The sequence below is a fragment of the Myotis lucifugus genome, unplaced genomic scaffold, assembly GCF_000147115.1.
Source record: "Myotis lucifugus unplaced genomic scaffold, Myoluc2.0 scaffold_103, whole genome shotgun sequence".
Classification (NCBI taxonomy): domain Eukaryota; kingdom Metazoa; phylum Chordata; class Mammalia; order Chiroptera; family Vespertilionidae; genus Myotis; species Myotis lucifugus.
In genome coordinates, this window is record NW_005871151.1 from 2,368,461 (window position 1) to 2,390,885 (window position 22,425).

The 22,425-nt window shown below is 40.7% G+C and overlaps 1 protein-coding gene across 4 annotated transcripts; it reads left to right on the forward strand.

The window, feature by feature from the left end:
• The first annotated feature begins 75 nt into the window (after positions 1-75).
• Positions 76-21,200, forward strand: PRDM4 (PR/SET domain 4). Of its 4 annotated transcripts, none has more exons than XM_006092720.3 (11): positions 76-345; positions 3,833-3,966; positions 6,790-6,975; positions 9,351-10,145; positions 12,792-12,941; positions 13,887-14,005; positions 14,968-15,053; positions 15,651-15,778; positions 16,414-16,728; positions 18,043-18,211; positions 19,543-19,856. In XM_006092720.3, exons 1-11 carry the CDS (start codon positions 335-337, stop codon positions 19,853-19,855), a joined length of 2,406 nt encoding a protein of 801 aa, XP_006092782.1. In that variant the 5' UTR covers positions 76-334; the 3' UTR covers position 19,856. The 4 variants fall into 4 exon arrangements, with proteins under 4 accessions (XP_006092782.1, XP_023613003.1, XP_023613004.1 ...); XM_023757235.1 differs by having other exon boundaries at positions 84-345; positions 13,866-14,005; positions 19,543-21,200; XM_023757236.1 differs by lacking the exon at positions 3,833-3,966 and having other exon boundaries at positions 84-345; positions 13,866-14,005; positions 19,543-21,200.
• Positions 21,201-22,425: the final 1,225 nt, after the last annotated feature.

Sequence of the window (22,425 nt, forward strand, 5' to 3'; positions counted from 1 at the left end):
GCCCCGGCTCTCGGGCGGCGACTTGTAGGAGATTGCAGTCTCCCCGTGTTTTGGTGACCGCCCCGTCCTCTCCCACAGGTTGGGCAGCCCCCCTCCCGAAGCTTCGGGAGGAGAAGTCCCGAGTGCCCCCCGGCATGTCCCAGCTCACGAGCGGGTGCGCGGCCGCCGGCCCTCGGGAGAAGTGGGGCGGCCCGGGGCGGCCCTGGCGGCGTGGGGCCGCGTGTGTGCAGCGGTTGTGAGCGAGATGCGGTAGCACGTGACCCTGGGACGCAAACCCCGATGCAGCTTCCCCGCCCCCCGTGTGCCCTTTTCGCTGGTACTTGGCCCCAAGCAGATGCATCCCAGGTGAGTCGTGAGGTGGGCTCAGGGCTGGCGACGTCTTCGGAAAACATCAGGCACGTGAGAGTTTTTGTTTTTAAATATATTTTATTAATTTTTTTACAGAGAGGAAGGGAGAAGGATAGTTAGAAACATCGATGAGAGAGAAACATCGATCAGCTGCCTCCTGCACACTCCCTATTGGGGATGTGCCCGCAACCAAGGTCCAAGCCCCTGACCGGAACCGAACCTGGGACTCCTGAGTCCGCAGGCCAACGCTGTATCCACTGAGCCAAACCGGTCAGGGAACATGAGAGTTTTGAGTGCCTTCGTTGTGGGTGCCACTGGGAAGGGTACCAGTGCGGTTTGCAAATACGGATTCGCGCCCCGGAGCAACCAGAACTCCAGAAACGGGGGTTGACTAGACTCTGATTCAGCCTAACTTCACATGTGAACAGTTGCTCCAGATTAGCCATACGTCATTGTTGGCTCGTTGACACCTTTATCCTGTGCCTTCGACTTGTTTGAGCGTTTAATACTATTTTTGTCTGGGTTCCAAGGTGTGCGTTCAGCTCATCACCAGGCCTCACTTTGGATTTCCCTCGGTTCCTTGCCATCTGGCTGGTATAGTGGAGAAATTAAGTTCTTAACTCTAAAACCTTGATGCAGGTGTTTAAAGTTAGGTACTTTTGGGTACCATGTCAGTACAGTACAGAAATAGTTCTAGATGGCTGGTCTTTTAGAGCCTTTTCCTAGGCCTTATGCTTAGGATGCAGAAAACAAAGCCATTGAAATGACTCTATTGCATTTTGCAAAATGACTGCATTTTCGTTAGTGTTAGTTGCTTATATGTCGTTCTAAGTCAGCAGTTCTCAACCTTCGGGTCGCGACCTCGTGGGGGGTCGAACAACCCTTTCACAGGGGTCGCCTAAGACCATCGGAAAAACATATATAACTACGTATTGTTTTTGTGAGTAATCACTATGTTTTCATTATGTTCTGTTTGTAACAATGAAATTGGGGGTCACCACAACATGAGGAACTGTATTAAAGGGTCGCGGCATTAGGAAGGTTGAGAACCACTGATCTAAGTAAAGTTTTAAGATCAGCACCTGGCACATGGTTCATACATAGGTCAGTGTGAAGCACGCAACGGTAGAAGTGTGAAGGAAATGATTTTGTAAGGATCGAGGAGGGAAGAAGAGAGTGCTTGGTGTCTTGATTCTGGGCCCTTTTCCCAAGGTTGCTTCCTGGAATCCCTTTTGAGAAAGGTGGTTAGGATAGAATTGCATGTTAGAGTGAGAGTCGGATAAGGGTCATACTGTAAATTCCCTTCATCTGCTGTCTCTCTGTGGGATACCAGCCACCTTTGGTTCATGGCTGCTGAGGTCATCACTTTTTGGTGACTCACAACAGCAGAAATCTGCTGAGCCTCTCACATTGAACTCTGGTTTAAACTGGTTTTAGAAGTCAACCTAGAAACACCATTTTGATTTTTATCAAGATTATCACACAGATTAGTGTTGAGGAATTTTCAGAATGGTATTCGCAGCTTCAGAGTTTTAATTGTACTTTAAAAAATTATTGTAACCAATTTGTTGTAGGTCGTTGCTGCTCCAGTGATTGAGTTTTGACTAAAAACTCTAGGTATAACAATTTCCAGGAAAAGTCTGTTTTAAAGTAACCCAAGCCCCGAAACTTTCAAAATTAGGGTTGCTATGGTTTCTTTAGTCTATAAGGATTTTTTTTACACTTTTTTAAATAGCATAATTACTGTTATAAAGGTGCTTTCTTTTATCAGGTGTCCCTCATTTGTCATGTGCTTCTAGTTGTCTTTCTAGTAGGATGAGCGTACACAGCTCCATCCAGTCTCCAGTATTTCCGAGTGCGTGCTCTGTACAAGGTAGTATGCTCGTTGGCCTAACGTACTTTATTAATGTCTGGGAGCTTAACTTTATGAGATACGTGGCCAGGGATAAGGTTGGAGCCTGTGAATATAGAATAGTGCAGGAACAGGTCTGTGCAGGACTTGAAGCATACCCCACTATGGAAATACACAGATCTTAATCTATTGGGACTGTGTAAAAGGCAAAATGGTTCTTTTAAAAAATATATTTTTATTGACTTTTTTTGCAAAATGGTTCTTTTATTGTAATTGTCTTTTTCAATTTCAGTTAAGAAGTTTGTTTTATTAAATTAGGCAGACCTGGATTTAAATCCCAAGTCTGCCACTTGTTATGTAATCTGTGGTTAAGTTTCTTAGTGTCTCTGAGTCTGTTTCCTCATTTCTAAAATGGGATTAAGAATATTCCTTACCTCCCAGTAGTTACAAGGATTAGGTGAGATAATTACGTGTAAATCACTAAACTCTGTGCCTAACACACATAGAACAAGAGTAATAAGTGTTAGCTTTTAATTATTTTCAGGTTGGTTGATAGCTGATATGCTATTGTTCAGAATTAAAAAGCCTATTAGGTTTGTTTTCACGGCTAAGGAATATGTGGACACATTTGATTTCTCTTCCCCTTCACCCCTCCCATGTACAAAGGCACACGCAGAAGAACATGCATTACTGTGATACTATAAGGCTTGGAGGTCATTAGTGTCCCCCTTTGGATAACCTGTTGGCTAGCTTCTTGAAATATAGTATTTTTAATATGACAGACTGACATAGGATCTAATACTTATCGATAACAACCTCTAATAGTGTTTTGTTCTAATCACTGTTACTTTTATTCTAATGATGTTGTTAATGGCAATACAACATGGATTGCATAGAAAATGTGATTCTTGCATTCTTCTGCCTGCCAAAAGTGTTCTGTAGATGAAAAGTTGGTGTATGGAAAAACTTTTTGGCATTATTTTGTAGCATAATCTGTGCTCTTCCATTTAATTGCTGTGTGATTTGGGGATTATGACAGGCCCTCTTTGAGACTCAGTTTCTTTACCTTATTTTGAAGAAGTGAGAGATAGGAAGTAATTTTTCAAAAAGTATCTGGTAAAGGTTACATAACAAACCTCAATATGTGGAGGATGTCATTAAGATAATTAATTAAATGTTGATACAGAATTTTAATAAAATGCTGATCCATGAGAATGTATGGTGCTTTTTTATACCATTAATACTTTAACTCAGATCCAGTATCATTTTAACTCCTGGTGAAAAGAATTAGCGAATATTCTTTGTGCAGGTTATAACAAACATCTGTAAAGTCTTCGGTTAAAGTAATAAGCCAACTAAAGAGAACAGATCCTGTGAAAGAAAAAACTTGGGTGGTTTAAAAAAACAACCCAACCCTCGTTGCCATTGTGCGCTAAGGATTGCAAACTTGGCTTTAGGTAGTGTGAATAGGGTTTGGAACAATGCAGGCCTGATTGAAACAAGGTACAATCCTGTTTAAGATGTGAGCATAAAAATGAAATAATAGTTGGTCAAGTTTTAGGTTCTTGAGTTCCTTAAGCAGACTCACTGACATTAATTGTTTGCATAACTGGTTACTGTGCTCTTTCTTAGGATGAATGAAATGAACCTGAGCCCAGTGGGGATGGAGCAGCTGACTTCATCCTCTGTGAGCAATGCCTTGCCAGTCTCAGGGAGTCACCTGGGGTTGGCTGCTTCACCCACTCACAATGCCATCCCTGCCCCAGGTGAGTGGTAAGGGACAGCAACTGCATATCAACACTTACTGCATTATCAATTCTAAATAGAGCCCAGATGGGGTCAAAGCCCCTTTAAGAGTGGAAGAGAGAAGCCAAGCAGGTCTGAGCGGCAGTTCCACATGCAGTTGCACAGTGAAAGAAGACATTTTTGTAGAGTTTTGGAGTTCTGGTGGATAGGAGTAGCAGTTTTTTCTGACAATCCTCTTCTTCAGTTGGTGACCTTTTGTCTAGAGCTGTAATTGACTTGGTATTTTATCTAAGACTAGAGGCCCAGTGCATGAAATTTGTGCAGTGTTGGGGGGGAGGGGGGAAGCTGTCCCTCAGCCCAGCCTGCGCCCTCCCTCAGTCTGGGAGCCCTCAGGGGATGTCCAACTGATGGCTTAGGCCCAAGCCGTCAGTTGGACAACCTTAGCGCTGCCACAAAGGTGGGAGAGGCTCCTGCCACTGCCACTGCACTCGCCAGCCTGTGAGCCCGGCTTCTGGCTGAGTGGCACTCCCCCTGTGGGAGCACATTGCCCACCAGGGGGCAGCTCCTGTGTTGAGCGTCTGCCCCCTGGTGGTCATTGTGTGTCACAGTGACCGGTTGTTCCACTGTTCGGTCAGTTTGCATATTAGCCTTTTATTATATACAACTAGAGGCCCGGTGCATGAAATTCGTGCATAGATAGGGTCTCTAGGCCTGGCTAGTGATCAGGGCCGATCTGTGGGGTGACCAGCAGGGTGATCTGGGGGCCCCCGCTGGCACCCGCTTTGGCTGGCCTGGGGGGCCTGCGAGCTGGGGACAGCTCCTACGTTGAGCGTCTGCCCCCTGGTGGTCAGTGCACGTCATAGCGACTGGTCATTCCACTGATTGTTCTGCTGTTCAGTTGATTTGCATATTAGGCTTTTATTATATAAGATTACCTATTTATCTTGGCATTTTGTCCCTGCTTGATAGAGGAGAATTAAAGCTACTCTACTAAATGTTCTTAAAGAGCATGAGAAATTGAGCTTTACTTTCTACATCTGAAATTGGAAACTGCAAATATGCCAGGCCTAGAATTATGGGGAAAGAGGAAGCACCAGAGATGGAGCTCAATATTCAGAGAGAATAAGAGTACAGGAGAAGCTCATTTTCCACCAACATTATTCTTTTAAGACCTTTTTATCTGCCTAGTTCAATTTTCTTTTTCTCTTGAAGCTAGTGATTCCTAAGGACCTACAGCATTGTAATGTATTGAACCTTCTTGATCAAAATAGGAGTTAATGTTTTTTTTTTTTTAAATATATATTTTATTGATTTTTTAACAGAGAGGAAGGGAGAGAGATAGAGAGTTAGAAACATCGATGAGAGAGAAACATCTACCAGCTGCCTCCTGCATACCTCCCACTGGGGATGTGCCCGCAACCAAGGTATATGCCCTTGACCAGAATCGAACCTGGGACCCTTCAGTCCACAGGCCGACGCTCTATCCACCGAGCCAAACCGGTTTTGGCAGGAGTTAATGTTTTAAGAGTATTTGAATCTGCCCTAGCTGGTTTGCTCAGTGGATAGAGCATCGGCCCTCAGATTGAAGGGTCATGGATTCAATTCCTGCCAAGGGCATGTACCATGGTCCTGGACCCAGGTTGTGGAGTGTGCAGGAGGCAACCAATCAATGTTTCTCTGTCTCTCCTCCTCGCTTCCACTCTAAAAATCAATGGAAAAAATGTCCTCAGGTAAGCATTAACAACAACAACAACAAAAAAGAGTATTTGAATCTGTAGGGTGTCCCCCCAAAAATGTATACACACACTTTGAATAATTATAAAGGTAGTGTTTATTAAAATACTTCTCATTTTCAGAATTGAGCTATCAGCTGTTAAAGTATGTATACATTTTTTGGGGGGACACCTTGTATAAATTGTTTAAATAAGTTACTGCTTCATTACTAAAATGCAGAGTTAAATAAGTTTCATCATAACGAGGGCTCTTTACATTCCTTTAAGTATCCAAAAAATGTTTTAAAAATTTGTTAATTCATTTGATTATCTCTTAGGCATTCCTTTTAGAGTACACTTGTTTAGGAGGAAAAGCCTATTAAAAAATAATTGCCACTGGCAAAAAATAATGCAGATCAGCATTGGCTGTGTTGGTGAGTATTCATTATGATACTTAGGCACAGTAAGAGTCACTTCAACACTTTGCAGATAGGTATACTTCCAGGTAGAGACAATCTAAGGGTTATATTCTTTTAATCATGAAGTACAGCATATATACAAAAGACTATGAAACTATTTATATACAATTTCACGTCTAACTTTAAACTAGATTTTCCAAGTAGGAGCATATCTGTGAACTTTCAGAAGTGAAATATTCTCACTGTATGAAATGGAAACTATTATAAAGTAAAAATAGGTTTAAAAAACAACAACCCTGTAATAGCACTATTCAGAGATTATTCCTATGAACTCTGGTATTTTCTTCCCATTTTTGTATCTCTATATAATTTGATTTCTTAAATCCTATTTAAACTAGGTTTTTAGTTGCAATTAAATGTTTGGTACTAAAGAGCAATATAGACAATTGGAGGATCAATTTGGTATTTTAAAACTAACTTGCGAACTAACTTTGTGACATTTTGTGGATGTACCTATCTGGGATGTAAAGGGCTACTCAGTGAGATTTTTGCTCACATGCAACAACCTTTCTAAGTTTACTTAGTGATTGTACAGAGAATTTTTAAGTACTTTTATTTTTCAATTATAGTTTGCATTCAGTATTATTTTGTATTACTCTCAGGTGTACAACAAAGTGTTAAAGTACTTAAACATTTTTTTCTTTTTTTGTAGGCCTGCCAGTGGCAATTCCAAACCTGGGTCCCTCCCTGAGCTCTCTGCCATCTGCTTTGTCTCTTATGCTGCCAATGGGTATTGGCGATCGAGGGGTGATGTGCGGGTTACCTGAAAGAAACTACACCCTACCTCCACCACCTTACCCCCATCTGGAGAGCAGTTACTTCAGGACCATTTTACCTGGTAAGTATGATAGTTCTTTGGGAGGTTAGAAGAAAGAATAGGGTTGACTCAACCTTAGTGCATGAAGAACTGAATAATGCTTTTTTGTTTGTCACAATGAGATATTAATATCTTGGTCAGGAAAACTATCTGTTTATAGTTATGTACTTTTCCTTTTAGAATATATAGATAACATATCCTATATAATAAAAGCCTAATATGCTAAGTGTCCAACCATTCGTCCGACCGTTCGACCAGTCACTATGATGCGCACTGACCACCAGGGGCCAGATGCTCCAACCAGTAGGTTAGCTTGCTGCTGGGGTCCAGCCAATTGGGACTGGGCAAGATGGGCTGGACACGCCCTGGAGCCCGGCCCTGATTGTGCACTGGTGGGGTCCCTTGGCTTGGCCTGCGCCCTCTCGCAATCCAGGACCCCTTGGGGGATGTTGGACAGCCAGTATTGGCCCGATCCCTGCAGGCCAGGACGAGGGACCCCACCAGTGCACGAATCTGTGCACCAGGCCTCTAGTTATTAATAATAGTAGTTTGACTAAGCTTTATTTCCCAGTGGCACATAGCAGTTTTTCTCCTTCTCTTCCAGCATCTCCTTGGTTCAGTTTTATAATCCTGCAATTGTAATTCCTGCCAACCACATGTTCTGCTACAGTGTCATTGTTTATTATAAAGTTTATTGACTTTTTAAAAATTAAAATTTTTTTTTATTAATTTCAGAGATGAAAGGAGAAGGAGAGAGATAGAAATATCAATGATGAGAATCATTAATTGGCTGTCCCCTGTACGCCCCCTACTGGGGATTGAGCCTGCAACACAGACATGTGCCCTTGACCGGAATCAAACCCAGGACCCTTCAGTCCTCTGGCCAATGATCTATCCACTGAGCCAAACCAGCCAGGGCTTTATTGAACTTTTATTCTGTTACAAAAGTTATTAAATGCTTATTTTAGATAATTTAGCAAATAGGGAAACCATTCATAGTCCCATCATCCTTCCTGTCTTTTATTTTGGTGTATAGATTTTACTGTTTTTTTTTTTTTGTAATTAAGATTGTTTATTTTATACAATTGTGTATCCTTACTTTTTTCACTTAATATTTTTCTCTAATTTTACATAGTTATTTTCCTCAACTACTACCTGGTTTTCATAATATCCTTTTTTTGTTGTTTTTTGTTGTTGTTGTTGTTAATCCTCACCCAATAATATTTTTCCATTGATTTTTAGAGAAGGTAGAAGGGAGAGGGAGAGACAGAGAGAGAAACATCAATGTGAGAGAGATATATCGATTGGTTGCCTCTCACATGTGCCCCAACCAGGGCTAGGGATTGAGCCTGCAATCAAGGTACTTGCCCTTAACTGGAATCGAACCCGGGACCCTCAGTCTGTGGGTGGATGCTCTAGTCACTGAGCCAAACCAGCTAGGGCTCATAATATCCTTTTTAATGATGCATTACATTCTATTGAATGGGTATTTCATGATTTATTATATCAGTCTTTCTTTTTTGACAGTTTTGTTTTTCCATTTTTTAATTACCATTATATGAACATCTTTGTGTATAATATTTACAAAATGCATTTAAGAAATTTCTTACGCAAGATGGTATGAATGTTTTTGAGATTCTTAATATGTATCCTTTCCAAAGAGGTTTTGGTAATTACACTCCAACTGGCAATGCAGCAAGTACCATTTCACTACATCTTCATAAGCACGAGTGTTTAAATATCTTTTTCTGTTTCAATAAAGCAGGTACAATTATGACTTGTTTTGAATAGTGCCTAGTGGTTCTCAACCTTCTGGCCCTTTAAATATAGTTCCTCATGTTGTGACCCAACCATAAAATTATTTTCGTTGCTACTTCATAACTGTAATGTTGCTACAGTTATGAATCGTAATGTAAATATCTAATATGCAGAATGGTCTTAGGCAACCTCTGTGAAAGGGTCGTTCGACTGCCAAAGGGGTCGCTACCCACAGGTTGAGAACCGCTGGTAGTGTATTATGATAGTTTAATAAGTTATATTTTATTTTTCCACATGGAAGATATAGTTTTAAATCATTTTACATTTTAATTCTTATAGAGCAAATTTTAGCATCTTAGGACTCAGGAATTCCCACCATGTATAAAAGGCAACATTTAAATGATTAACTTCTAGGGATGTCAAAGGAACACAGTTAATTTTTTATGATTTCTGAGTTTCATAGGAAAAACTGAATTATGTTATATGTATGTTGCTATTTATAAAGTATATATATATATGGATTAAACCAAAGAAGTAGATAGGAGATTATTTTAGTTTAGTTATATTTGTAGCTCTAGCATTTGGAATTTTTATTTTAACAATGTACTAAAAAATCTGTTATCTTTTCCTTTTCTCAGGCATTTTGTCTTATTTAGCTGACAGACCACCTCCTCAGTACATCCACCCCAACTCCATAAATGTTGATGGTAATACAGCATTATCTATTGCCAACAACCCTTCAGCACTAGATCCCTACCAGTCCAATGGAAATGTTGGATTAGAACAAGGCATTGTTTCAATAGACTCTCGCTCTGTGAACACACACGGTGCCCAAAGTCTTCATCCCAGTGACGGCCATGAGGTGGCCTTGGACACAACAATCACTATGGAGAACGTCTCTAGGGTTACTAGCCCCATCTCTACAGATGGAATGGCAGAAGAGCTTACAATGGATGGTGTTGCAGGCGAGCATTCTCAAATCCCAAATGGCTCCAGAAGTCATGAACCTCTGTCTGTGGATTCTGTGAGCAACAACCTTGCGGCAGACACTGTAGGGCATGGTGGTGTGATACCCATTCATGGGAATGGCCTGGAGCTCCCTGTGGTCATGGAGACAGACCACATTGCAAGTCGGGTCAACGGGATGTCTGACAGTGCCCTCAGTGACTCTATTCACACCGTGGCCATGAGCACCAACTCTGTAAGCGTGGCACTCTCTACCTCACACAACCTCGCCTCCCTAGAATCTGTTTCCCTCCATGAAGTTGGCCTGAGCCTAGAACCTGTGGCTGTCTCCTCCATCACCCAGGAGGTTGCTATGGGAACAGGTCATGTAGATGTATCTTCAGACAGTCTTTCTTTTGTACCACCTTCACTGCAAATGGAAGATTCCAATTCAAACAAAGAAAATATGGCAACCTTGTTTACAATTTGTGAGTGTGCTTAGCCTTTTTTGTTTTGGAAATATTGGTGGAAAGGGCCATCATTCCTAACAGGCTTAGTCACAAAGTCAGGTGTTAAAGAAGTTTAGAAAGTAACTAGGCTTTGTAATTTTTCTTTGCTTAGTAGTGTCCTTTATATTAATGTGGTGCCTTTTCCTCAGGTTAGTCAAATGATACATAGACATTTCATTGGTTCTTACAACATCCTCCTGAAGTAAGGAAACAGAGTCATTTCTGTAATTTACAGATAAGCTTAGCCCCAAAATACATAAGGTATTTCCCAAGGTTTCACAAATAGTTAATTACAGGAATAAACTTTAGGAAGGTAGTCTGTGTGACATGCCTTATGCTCTTCAACATAACATTTATTAAATTGTGCACTTTTTTTTTTAAAATCCCAACGGAGAAATACAGGTGGATACAATTTTGTTTTTGCTCAGAATGTATATAAATTACTATAGTTGCTCATGTAAAAGTTCTTTTTATAGGGCAATAAAAAAAAGTAGTATAAAAACAATTTGTTGGTGTCACCACATACTTCATTTATGGAGGAAACATGTTGATTGCTTATTATATGCCAGCCTCTGCTAGATGCTGGGGAGAAAACGGTTGATAAGAGCCAGCACATGCCTTTAAGGAGCTTGTAGTCTGATGGGAGGCATAGGCAAGTAAACAGGCTATTGCGTACAGTGTGATAAGTGCGAAGATGGGATTAACTGCAAGGTGCTAAAGGGGCCTAAGGAGGTGGAGCACCTAACAAGGGCATGGAAGAGGCAGGGGAAACTTACCAGGGGAGGCTAGTTAGAGGCAAGTAGGTAAAGAAGATGCCGTAAAGGTGATTTTTCTAACGGAGTAGAAGTAAAGGTTGAGGAAAAGTGCAGGATGTTTACAAGAACTAAGTAAAACTTGTTGAGTGGATGAAGTTAGGGGAAGGAAGGGTTATGGAAGAAAACCCTGGTTTTTGGCAAGGAAAACTGGTGGATAGTAGTAACACTTTCTTAGGATAATGATTGGTGGAGGAGGAGTAGATGAATTTTTTTGAGGAGTGATGGTGAAGCCAATTTTAGACATGCTGATTTTAGTGTCCATAAGATGCGTAGTAGAAATGTCTAATGAGAAGTCGAATCTGGAGCTCAGAGATCTGTCTGTCTGGAAATACGGGGGGAATTGCCAGAGTGGATGCAACAGTTTATATTTCCAATATCAGTATATCAGGCTTCCAGTTTTTCCACATCTTTGCCAGCACTTTCTTTCTGTTTTATTATAACCATCCTTTTGGGTGTGAAGTGACATCTTATTGTCCGGTTTGCCTTCCCCTAATGAATAATGATGTTGAGTCACTTTACATGTACTTACTGGCCATTTGTATATCTTTGGAGAAACAGCTAAGCATTTTCTGTTGTATGAAATCTGAATCTCCATTGTTTGGAGGTGATTCCCTTCTCGTTAATCAGTTCTCATCAAGGATAAGAGATCTCTAATTGGATATTCAAAGACTTTTTAACCAAGCAGTAGTTGAAGTAATATGTTATTACTCTTTGGCTAAATATGAAAACTTTCTGACACCTTATGCCATTTAAGTAGAATTTCTAATGATTACTTAGGAGAAAAAGACACTTGGATGGCAGTGGTTCTAAGGTTTATGGATTCTACTTATTTTATGAACAATTGGGAAAGTTTGAACTCAGTCATTGGCTAATAGAGGCATGAATTTATTTCCTTAACAGAGAGAAATAAAAATAAAAGAATAGAGCAAAAGATTTATGGAGAGGGAGGACACTCATGAGCTTGTGAAAGTGAAGTTATAGTAAGCATAGACAACAGTATACAAAGGTCATATGAACAGTGAGAAATTAAGAATTTTAAGCAGATGTATCTGCAAGAATGTATTCTGCCTGCTGGCCCAAAGAGCAGGTTATAAATACTTTTTTGGCTTAAAAATCTGCCATCAAAATCTGGTTGGCCAGTTTGTTTATGGTGAAGCAAAAGAGAATAGAGGTGCCGCTGGCTCTGTCATCTCTGCTTTGCATGACTGACAGCATTTCAGCCCAGTTTCCTCTTATAGTTCGTAGAATTGGAATCCAATTTCAGGCTGCAGAACATCATATTATCTACTTAATGTAAGGAGTAGTGTACAGTCGGCCCTCTGTATCCACAGGATCTGCATCTGCAGATTGAACCGACTGCAGATAGAAAAAAAATTACAGAAAGTTGATCTTTAAATAATTCAGTATAACAAGTACTTACATAGCATTTACATTGCATTAGGTATTGTAAGTAACCTAGAGATAATTTAAAGCATATGAGAGGATGTGTCCAGGGATGACTGAACTTGATTTTTTTTAAACTTGATTTTTGAAGTAAATGTACTGTTATTTTTTTAAATCAGTCTTGCTCTTAAGCACTGAATAGGAAACTTGTCCTGTTAGATCAAAAGGAAAAAGTCACATCTTGCTGAAGAGAGAGGAGTTGATATATATTTTAGTATAAGAGTAGCTCTTTGATTAAAGTATTTCTGCTAGAACCTTGCTTCTTACTGGTTACAATTTAGTAATTAGTGTTTAACTAGAAGAGCAGGTGGTAATTTAGCCTGCTTGAGGTGAACTCATTTGTGTTTCTCAAATTTTCCACCTGCAGGGTGCACCCTCTGTGACCGAGCCTATCCCTCAGACTGCCCTGATCACGGACCAGTGACTTTTGTTCCTGATACTCCAATAGAGAGCAGAGCCAGGCTTTCTCTCCCAAAGCAGCTTGTTCTGCGCCAGTCAATTGTGGGAGCAGAAGTTGGTAAGAACCATAAAACCCCCTCAAGTGTCTTCTTTCTTTGTGAGGCAGAGTTGTAAAAGTGGGCGTGTATAATTTAGTGACTATTTGGTTGATCCAAAAGTCAATTTATGGCTTAGGATTTATCCTTTTAGGGAATATTTATCTTGTCCAGTGGTGATAGGAATAAATCAAGTTGAAAACTTTATTGGAAATGGTCTCCTTACTTAGAGTCAGAATTGAATAGAGGAGAGAATCCTGGCCTGAGTCTTTGAAGATTTCCCTTTTATTCTCACTGTAGCATCCACTAAGAATTACCATGACAAAACATTCCTTGAAACTTCGTTCTTTTATAGAAACATGCAAAATTCACCACTGGTAACCATTTGTTACAAAAGACGTTGAAATTGAGTGTAAGTTGTCTAATACTCTAGGGAAAAAGAATAAAGAATACTGCCAGAGTGTGCTTACCCATATTTGACTTTAACATGGTTTCTGCAGTATTGTGTCATTTCTTTGAAAATATGAATCAAAGTTCATTATTCTTTCAGCTGTAGCTTGATGTCAGTTGAAAGCATGAAACAGCTTAGATAATATAGAGCAGTGCTTTAAGCACAATTTTAGAAGTTTAGCAGTTGCTTTATATTTTTATAATAGAATAATATTCTCTAGTCTTTTAATATGATAACTCCAAAATAACGTATTTGGAGGGACATGGTTTGATTCGTTGTGTATAAGACTGGGTTTAGAAATGTCTGATATTACTTCTTTGCATATTTCTTCTGAGCCCATTTTATCCATTACATTTTCCATACTCATATGACTTAGCTACCTCTAAGGAGTCCTGGAATCCCAGTAGTTCTCAGGTTCCCTGAAAATCAGATTATTTGCTTGGGTTAAGCTACTCACTCTCTGTGTCCGGAGATGTTTAAGGTACTGATTGTGTAGTCGGTGTCCTTCCACTGACAGGTGTATGGACGGGAGAAACCATTCCTGTGCGGACTTGCTTTGGGCCTCTCATTGGCCAGCAAAGTCACTCCATGGAAGTAGCAGAATGGACAGACAAGGCAGTTAACCATATCTGGAAGGTCAGTGTTTATGAAACTTATGCGTGACTTTTGGATGTTTTTATTTTATAAGGTAGTTAAAAGTGATGTAAAGGTCAAAATTAGCCATGATGATACAGTGCCATTTGCCTGTCAGTTGTTTACTTAATATTCTATCCTTTCTGTTCTTGGTAGCCAAGTTCTGTATATTACATAGCAAAACACCAGCTATTGAATATAGACGGTAAACTGTTTTAGTCTCCATTTTGTTAGATAATCAAATGATTCTCCTTTTGAATTACTTGTGACAGCTGAGGCTATGAGCTTCGTTTATATGATGAAAGTCTTATTTTATAATAAACTAAAACACTCCTCAAATATTTAGCCTGGGAAATGGTTCTAGAATTAGAAGGTAAGGTTGCTTCTCTAGTTTTCCAAAGGGAGGACTGAAAGCACAGGTTTTAACAACATATCCTGTAACAGTTTATATTGAATCCTAGTAGATTGGAAATGATGCTGTAAAATTGAAGTGAGGGGAAAGTGAGTCCTGGGACAGTTGGAAAGTAAGGTACCACTGGCATTGGGGACTTTAATTTTGGTATCCAAAAGGGGACATAGAAGAATGCTAGGTCCATTGGAGAAGAATGAGAAGAGATGGTTCTCTGACCTTAATGTCCATTCAGCTGTTCTGTGCCATGTGGCAGGTGATGAAAACAAGTAGACTGTCTGATTTTTGTGTGTGTATCTTTTCCAGTCAAGCCAAAATGTGAATAATCAAGAACACTGCCATTCTGTACACTGAACACCAACTGTAGGTCTCTGATGGTCTTTATTTGGTTGCTAGAAATAGGGGGACTGGTGAAATGACAGGCATGTGAGAAGGCAACTATGTATTTTTCACATTGACTAGGAAAGCTGCAAACTAAGTCAGATGGCCTTAATTCAGTAGCATTCTATATCGCTTGTCAGTTCATTTGATGTGTATATTTGCCTTCTCTTGGCAGATATACCACAACGGTGTCCTAGAATTTTGCATTGTTACAACTGACGAAAATGAATGTAATTGGATGATGTTTGTGCGCAAAGCCAGGTAAGAGTAGTTTTGGGTGAGAGGAATTATGATTCAGATAGTTTTCAATAGGAAGCTCTGTGTAAAATGCGGAAGAGCTGGAAAATGCAAATTACACTGATGTCTGCACATACTTTAAGGCCTAAGGCTTTTCCCCTTCTTCACTCCAGTTGTTGACTAGTGGTAATTATAAATTGAAAACACAAGAAACTATCCTTTTAATGAACAGTTTACTCAAGTTACCCGTGCAATAAGGAATGATACTGTTACCATTAGATTTTCCAGTGGGTACCTTCTCTTTATATTGACTGTTAGTTGTGGTTAATTCTCGTTCAGCTATCTATCTCTATGTCTTTGTCATATTGTTTATGTAAAGATTAATTTATTTGCTTTCAGTAACAGACTGTAGTGTTTCTAACTGTAAAGGGCAATAAACTGATGTACTGAAGTAAGAATTCTGTTTCTGCACACATCCCTCACACTAGATAGGATAGGGAATTAGAAAAGTGACCCAGAAAAATTATATCTAAGTTTTCATAGAAGATTTTGCTCTAGGGATATGATGTGTTTAGTACATATTTCAAAAATAATATGCTTCATCTATTAAATGTAATTTAGGAACCGGGAAGAGCAGAATTTGGTGGCTTATCCCCATGATGGAAAAATTTATTTCTACACTTCACAAGATATTCCTCCTGAAAACGAACTGCTCTTTTATTACAGCCGGGATTATGCTCAGCAGATTGGTAAGTTAATGTACGACTTGTTTGTTATGAATCTAGCGTCGTAAGAACACCAAGGACCAAAAGTAAAGGTTTAAATATCCGCTGAAACACATCAGCTAACCTTTGTGTATATAAAAGCAGACTATTACCTCTCTGTTGAAAGGTTAAACTCTCTGAGGTTCTTCACAAACTGAGTGTTATTGACCAGCAGTGTTCATATGAAATGAACTTTTGTGTTAGCACTTTGATTTGGAGAATTTGAAGTTCCCCAGGCTGCTTTTTGAGCCAGTACCATTGCAGTTGAAGTTCATAAAGGATGGCAGAACTCCTTGAGTGATTTAGCCTTCCTGGGCTTTTCTTTGCACTGTGTCATGATGATACACGATGACAAGTGATGTCTGAGTTTGTGTGTGCTACAGAATCTTACTTTTTTCCCCTAGGAAATATACCTTATAGTGCAGTATTTATTAAGTGCTTCCTGTGTTTCTGGCACTGTTTGATAGGCTGGGAATAGAGCATTGAATAAGACATTTTACTTTTATAGGTAGTAGCAAGATGGACATTTGGGTAAAAGGGAAAAATTGTAAGCAAAAATTATTAATATCAAGAATACGCTTTAAAATGGAAGTATCAGGAGATATTAATTTTTTTTCAAGGTGTTCCTGAACATCCAGATGTGCACCTCTGTAACTGTGGCAAGGAGTGCAATTCCTATACAGAATTCAAAGCCCACCTGACCAGCCACATCCATAGCCATCTTCCTGGCCAGGGCCACAGCAGCAGCCACAGGCCCGGCCACAGCAAAGAAAGGAAGTGGAAGTGCTCAATGTGCCCCCAAGCTTTTATCTCTCCTTCCAAACTTCATGTCCACTTTATGGGTCACATAGGTATGAAGCCCCACAAGTGTGATTTCTGTAGCAAGGCTTTTAGTGATCCCAGCAACCTGCGGACCCACCTCAAGATACATACAGGTAAGTTGTATTGGACCATCAGTGTGGAATTTTGCAACAGTTAGAAATTGCAGTAGTAAAGGCTTTGCAGGGAGGTAGTCTTGCAGGTAGAGTTGAGGTAAGGTGTTAGAGAAGGAATCCCGCTGGCAGGCAGCAGGACTTCATTGGATGGTAAATCTTTGTGGGATAACGCATTCCTCAGAGGGAGTTTCTTCCAGCAGTTAAGATGCTCCACTTTCTAGGCGCCCAGACTGGGAAAATGCAGTTAATAATCAGGAAGTTGATTAATTTATTTGAACTTAAAGCAAAAGAAATTCTGTGAAAATAGCCTGAGCCTCCTTTTAGAGCTCAGTCTGGGTCACTAGCCGGAGCCAGCGTTTCTCCTTTGAATATTGCTCAGTAAACATTGTTAAAACTTTGTTTTTTGAGTTTCTATTTTCTAAACTCCAAACCAACTGCTTTCATTGAACACTTACATTTTTCATACATACTATAAAATAACTGATGAGGTTTTCATTTTTTTTGGCTGGGTCATTTGTTCTCCAAATCTTTGAACGTAAAATTCTTCCTCATCTTTTTGCATTAAGACTGTGTAGTCACAGAGACTGCATAGCCCACAAGACTTAAAATACTGACTAGTTTGAGAAAGGTTTGCCAACCCCTGACCTAGTATAATCTGATTTCTGCATTCTTAGAAGAATTTTATTCCATCCCTGGTTTATGAAGTCATATGATATGTTTAAAAAAAGAGAGAGCCCTAGCTGGTTTGGCTCAGAGGATAGAGCATCAGCCTGTGGACTGAAGGGGCCCAGGTTCGATTCCGGTCAAGGGCATGTACCTTGGTTGTGGGCAGATCCCAGTAGGAGGTGTGCAGGAGGCAGCTGATCGATGTTTCTCTCTCATCGATGTTTCTAACTCTCTATCCCTCTCCCTTCCTCTCTGTAAAAAATCAATAAAATATATTTTTAAAAAAAGAGAGAGAGAGAAAACTATACATACAGGTTGTTAAAATATATTTACCTATAGACTGGGCCCTAGGATGATGTGATTTTTTTTTCATATTTTATAGCATGTCTGCTTTAAACATTAAAAATATATATACATTTAAGCAGTCCCAGATGGAGGTCAGATTTATTAGCTTCACTGGCACTAGTTGATGAATGTAAATTCAGTGGCTCTGGGTGGTTCTAGGAAGATGGCCCTAGAAAGTGAAGTTTCAACTACCAGACAGTTCTGTTTACTCCTGCCTCTGCCACACACTCACACGGGGTCTGTTCATCTTGAGAGGCTGGTGGTGGTTTCAGTCACAGTGTGATCCTTTGGGTTAATGTGCAGGTCAGAAGAACTACAGGTGTACTTTGTGTGACAAGTCTTTCACCCAGAAGGCTCACCTGGAGTCGCACATGGTGATCCATACGGGCGAGAAGAATCTCAAGTGTGATTACTGTGACAAGTTGTTTATGCGGAGGCAGGACCTCAAGCAGCATGTGCTCATCCACACACAGTAAGTTACTCCACAGCCTGGGTGCTCCTCGGGTAATGAGATTTATATGAGGTCTTGAGGTGGGACCCACCATTGATAGAATTGGTGTCCTTCTAAGAGGAAGAGAGACTAGAGTGGGCTCACTCTGTCCACTCTGTGAGGACAAGCCAGGAAGAGGGCCCTCAGCAGAAGCTGCCCATCTTCCTCCCTCACTTCCTTCAGGTCTCTGATCAAATGTCATCTAGGAATGGCCCTCCGTGACCATCTTACCTAAAATAGGATTCCATTTACCTGGCTTCATTTTTTTCACAGTACTCATCATTACTACCTGCTATCATGCTATATGTTTTTATTTGTTTATGGTGTAACTCCTCCACTAGGACGTAAGCTCCATAAAGTCCAGGCCTTAGTTTTCCACATTCTGTGGCTTCACAAGATCCTTCTGCTGGGAGGGAGAAGGCAGTAGAAACGCTAAGAGTGGCTAGGCTTCAGAGCCTCCCACTGCACCTCACCGCTCCTTCAAGGATTGTAACCCCTTTATCTGTTTCACATACTGGGCTTTCCACTGCTCAAAAAAGTTTAAAAATTCCTGGTCTGTATAATCTCTATGGTTCTTTTCAGCTCTCAAACCTTGGCACTGACATTTTGAGCTGGGTAAATTTTTGTTGTAGGGATTACCATTGACACCATATTGAGATACAGCTAAGGACTGGCCAATTGGCAAACATTTAAACATTTTCAAATTTGAGTCTCCACTTGTTGGTGAGAATGTAGGCCACAGGAACTCTGAAATGGTTGTTGATGGACATGTATGTAGATAAAACGAAATTGTAAAAATGGTTTAGCTTCATCTAGTAGAGTTGAAGATGTGCATATGTTTTGATCCAGCTACACTGCTCCTGAGTATGTATATGTGCAAGCCAACATACAGGTATAGAAATGTTGGTAGCAGTCTTGCCTGTGATGATAAATACTGGAACCACCAAAATACCTTAACAAAAGGTAAGTTGTGTATTTGTAAGTAGTTTTCCGCAATGTAAAGGAAGAGACTACTGATACCCGCAGCCACTTGAATGAATTTCACAAATAACATATTGAGTGCAAGAAGCAGACAAAAAAGATACATCCAGAGTGATCCCATTTACATAGGATGCCAAAATAGGCAAAGTCAGTCTATACTGTTTAAACGATACAGATGTTTTATGACTTGCCTGTGTGCTGCATCTCCTATAGAATGTCTGATTCTAGACGGGCAGAGCTGCTCTGACAAGGGCCTGCAGTGATGAAGGATAAGTGTGGACCTCAGTTGTCACTTGTAATCCAACCAAATGTTTTTCTTGTGTTCCTCTTAGAGAACGCCAGATCAAGTGTCCCAAGTGTGACAAGCCGTTCTTGAGAACAAATCATTTAAAGAAACATCTCAATTCACATGAAGGAAAGCGGGATTATGTCTGTGAAAAATGTACAAAAGCTTATTTAACCAAATATCATCTCACCCGTCACCTGAAAACCTGCAAAGGGCCCACCTCCAGTTCTTCAGCACAAGAGGAGGAAGAAGAGGATGACTCAGAGGAGGAAGAGCTGGCAGACGCTGTGGGGACAGAAGACTGTCGGATGAACAGTGCTGTGTATTCAGCAGATGAGTCTCTGCCGGCACATAAATAAAGGAGATGCCAAATGTTTTGGATGGAAAATGCAAAGGGAAAAACATAACCGGTTATTCACTACAATGGTTTTTATATGAAAAGGTTTCTGATTTTCCTTCCAGCAAACAGTCAAAACAGACTGGGAATGGATAAAGCACTTACGGGGAATAGCCTAATGCAAACACTAAAACAGGTTGGGAAAAGAGAGCATGTGTCCTATTTTTAAGTCATGTGTGGGAAGGAAAGTTAACTTTTGAGGTCTGTATTTACATGATAATCTGGTTATATTTATGCCCTTGTCAAAGCTGCCTTCTGCCCAAACAAGTAAGATTTATTTTAAATTATTTCATTGTTCACTTTTCTTCCCAGAACTAGGATTTCGTAGTACTCTAAACTTGATCCCTGCCTCATAGTCATCCCAATTGCTGATTGTGGTTCTAGTGTTGTATTTCATATGGACTATTGTGACGTATTTGTCCCAGAACAGACGAATACAGCAGTAAGCTGAAAACTTGTAAGCTCCTTTGCAGCTAACAAGTTCAAAGCCCCACCCGCCTTAATCTCTACTTGGGAATTTAGAGTAGATCTTGCTTCCCAAAGTTTCAGCAGGTGCCTGGAGGGCAGATAAGAAAGGAGCAGCCATGCAATAGGCCATGATGGAGAGAAGAAAAGGAGAGATGCCAGGGCCACTGCCCAAGAAACTAGCTTTTATGGGTCAGGCACCTGGTTATTGTTCTATAGATATCTGTGTAGGTTTAGACCTATCTCTGTCTCAATAAAGCATCCAGCCCCTGGCCAAAGGGGACCTGGAGGTGTAGAGCTAAGTAATGCCTGCTGGGTTAACTCCCAGCCATAAGCACACATAGACTCAGCGGGCAAAGGGGCACCTCGGCCCAAGGAAGGAAGGAGGGAATGATCCTTTATATCTGGCTTACCCTCTGAAGGATCAAGACATCATTAAACTGTTGCCAACTCAAAGACAAATGACTCCAAATACATTGGGGCATTTGCAAGGCTAGGCCTGCCCAGTTTTCTGGTGAAGAACTTCACTGGTTAAACACGGTGAATACCAAAGGATTTGGAAGGCAGAAACACACCCATGTGGGTGTGTTTTCAGGGTCCCGGCTTAGTTCTTCGTCCATCTGGTCTTTCCCCTGGTTTAACGTGCTTTCAGCAAAAAGCAGACATCCTTAAGTTGACGGTTGATAGAACACGCTCTCCTGCGCTGAGGCACATCCTCTGGGTTGGAGTAGCAAGGACTCTGGTGGGAAGGTTTTGCTGCTAATGTATTTATAGAATGAATGTATTGCATTCAAATCTGTATTCCTCTAGGAAGGATTAAAATAAAAACTTTTTTAAAAATACAGGATTTTCTTATCATTTTGGGGAAGAAGGAGAAGAACGAGCTTTTGGGAGAAAATCAGGTATAACGAGTTTTTTAAAGGTTAGAAATGGAGAGAGGATTTCCTAAGTACGGTGGCTTAGGGATCGTGTTGAAATGTGTGTCTGCAAAACTGCTTAAACTGCTGCCTGTGTTTCCAGCTTGTATCCTGCTGCTCCCTAACGTAGTGCCTTTACTCTGCTGCCTCCTTGCAGAGCTGTGGTTAATCTACAGTGAGGGAGGGGGGTGAGGTGTTGGTATGTAGGGGTGCCTCCATCAGGGCAGGTCAACTCTAGTGCAACTGGAGCAGCTCCAAGTTCAGCCTTTTGCCAAAGGCAGGCCACCCGTGTTCCCAGGAAACCATAGGTGCTGGAACTATAAGCTTCCTTTCTCCCTTTATCTCAGTAGCTCATGCTGGTTAAATTCCTTCACTGCCTAATGCTGGTTGAAATGCTGCCCAAGATGGTTAAGCCTAATGTAAAAACAAACAAAAACAATAGAGGAAAACAGTTTTAAGTGAGAACGTAACTTTTACTGCTTATTTACCGCCGTCTTTCATTTTTTACCTCTTAGACTTAAAATGTACATTCAAAGTTCTTCTCATGAGATGAATACATTAGTAACTGGCCTTTGACAAGATTTTGCTCTGAGCCTTCTCCGCCTGTTGCAGGTGGCTGCCTCTGCTGCTGTGTTGGGGACATGGTCATGTCGAGAAGCAGGATATGAGAGCGCTAGAGCCGACTGAACATTCTCCAGCCTGGGCTTGGCTGCATGATGGTCTGTAACCTTAGCTAAGTTATGTGACCTCTCCATGCCTCTGTTTACTGTAAGTAGAGAATAAGGTTTCCCGTTTGATAATACTGTTTGATGTTAAGTTAGTTAACATGTGTAAAGGGCCTTCACAGTGTTGATGTACAGTAAACATTAGTCCAGTTTTAGGTTAGCACAGGTTTCTATCCTAAAATACATAGCTATAGATGGCCCAAGAAGCCCTAGATTTTATTTATACAAAGTAAAACTGAGCATAATTTGAGTTTTCAAGGCCAAAGCCTAGAAACTAGTTCGCTGTTCTTGTAGGTCAGTGTGTGTGTGTGTGCATGTGCGTTGCTTCCTTCCTTGAAGGAGAGCTGCTGATAACCTTGCAGGTGTGCTGAGCTGAGGTCCTCAACACATCAGAGGGCAAAGGGGTGGCAGGAACTAGTCTCCTT

Bases quoted from the DNA above. Each gene is read 5' to 3' on its own strand.
- PRDM4 (XM_023757235.1), top strand. The intron at 10,146-12,791 runs GTGAGTGTGCTT...TTCCACCTGCAG, and splicing joins GGCAACCTTGTTTACAATTT to GGTGCACCCTCTGTGACCGA. The intron at 15,054-15,650 runs GTAAGAGTAGTT...AATGTAATTTAG, and splicing joins ATGTTTGTGCGCAAAGCCAG to GAACCGGGAAGAGCAGAATT.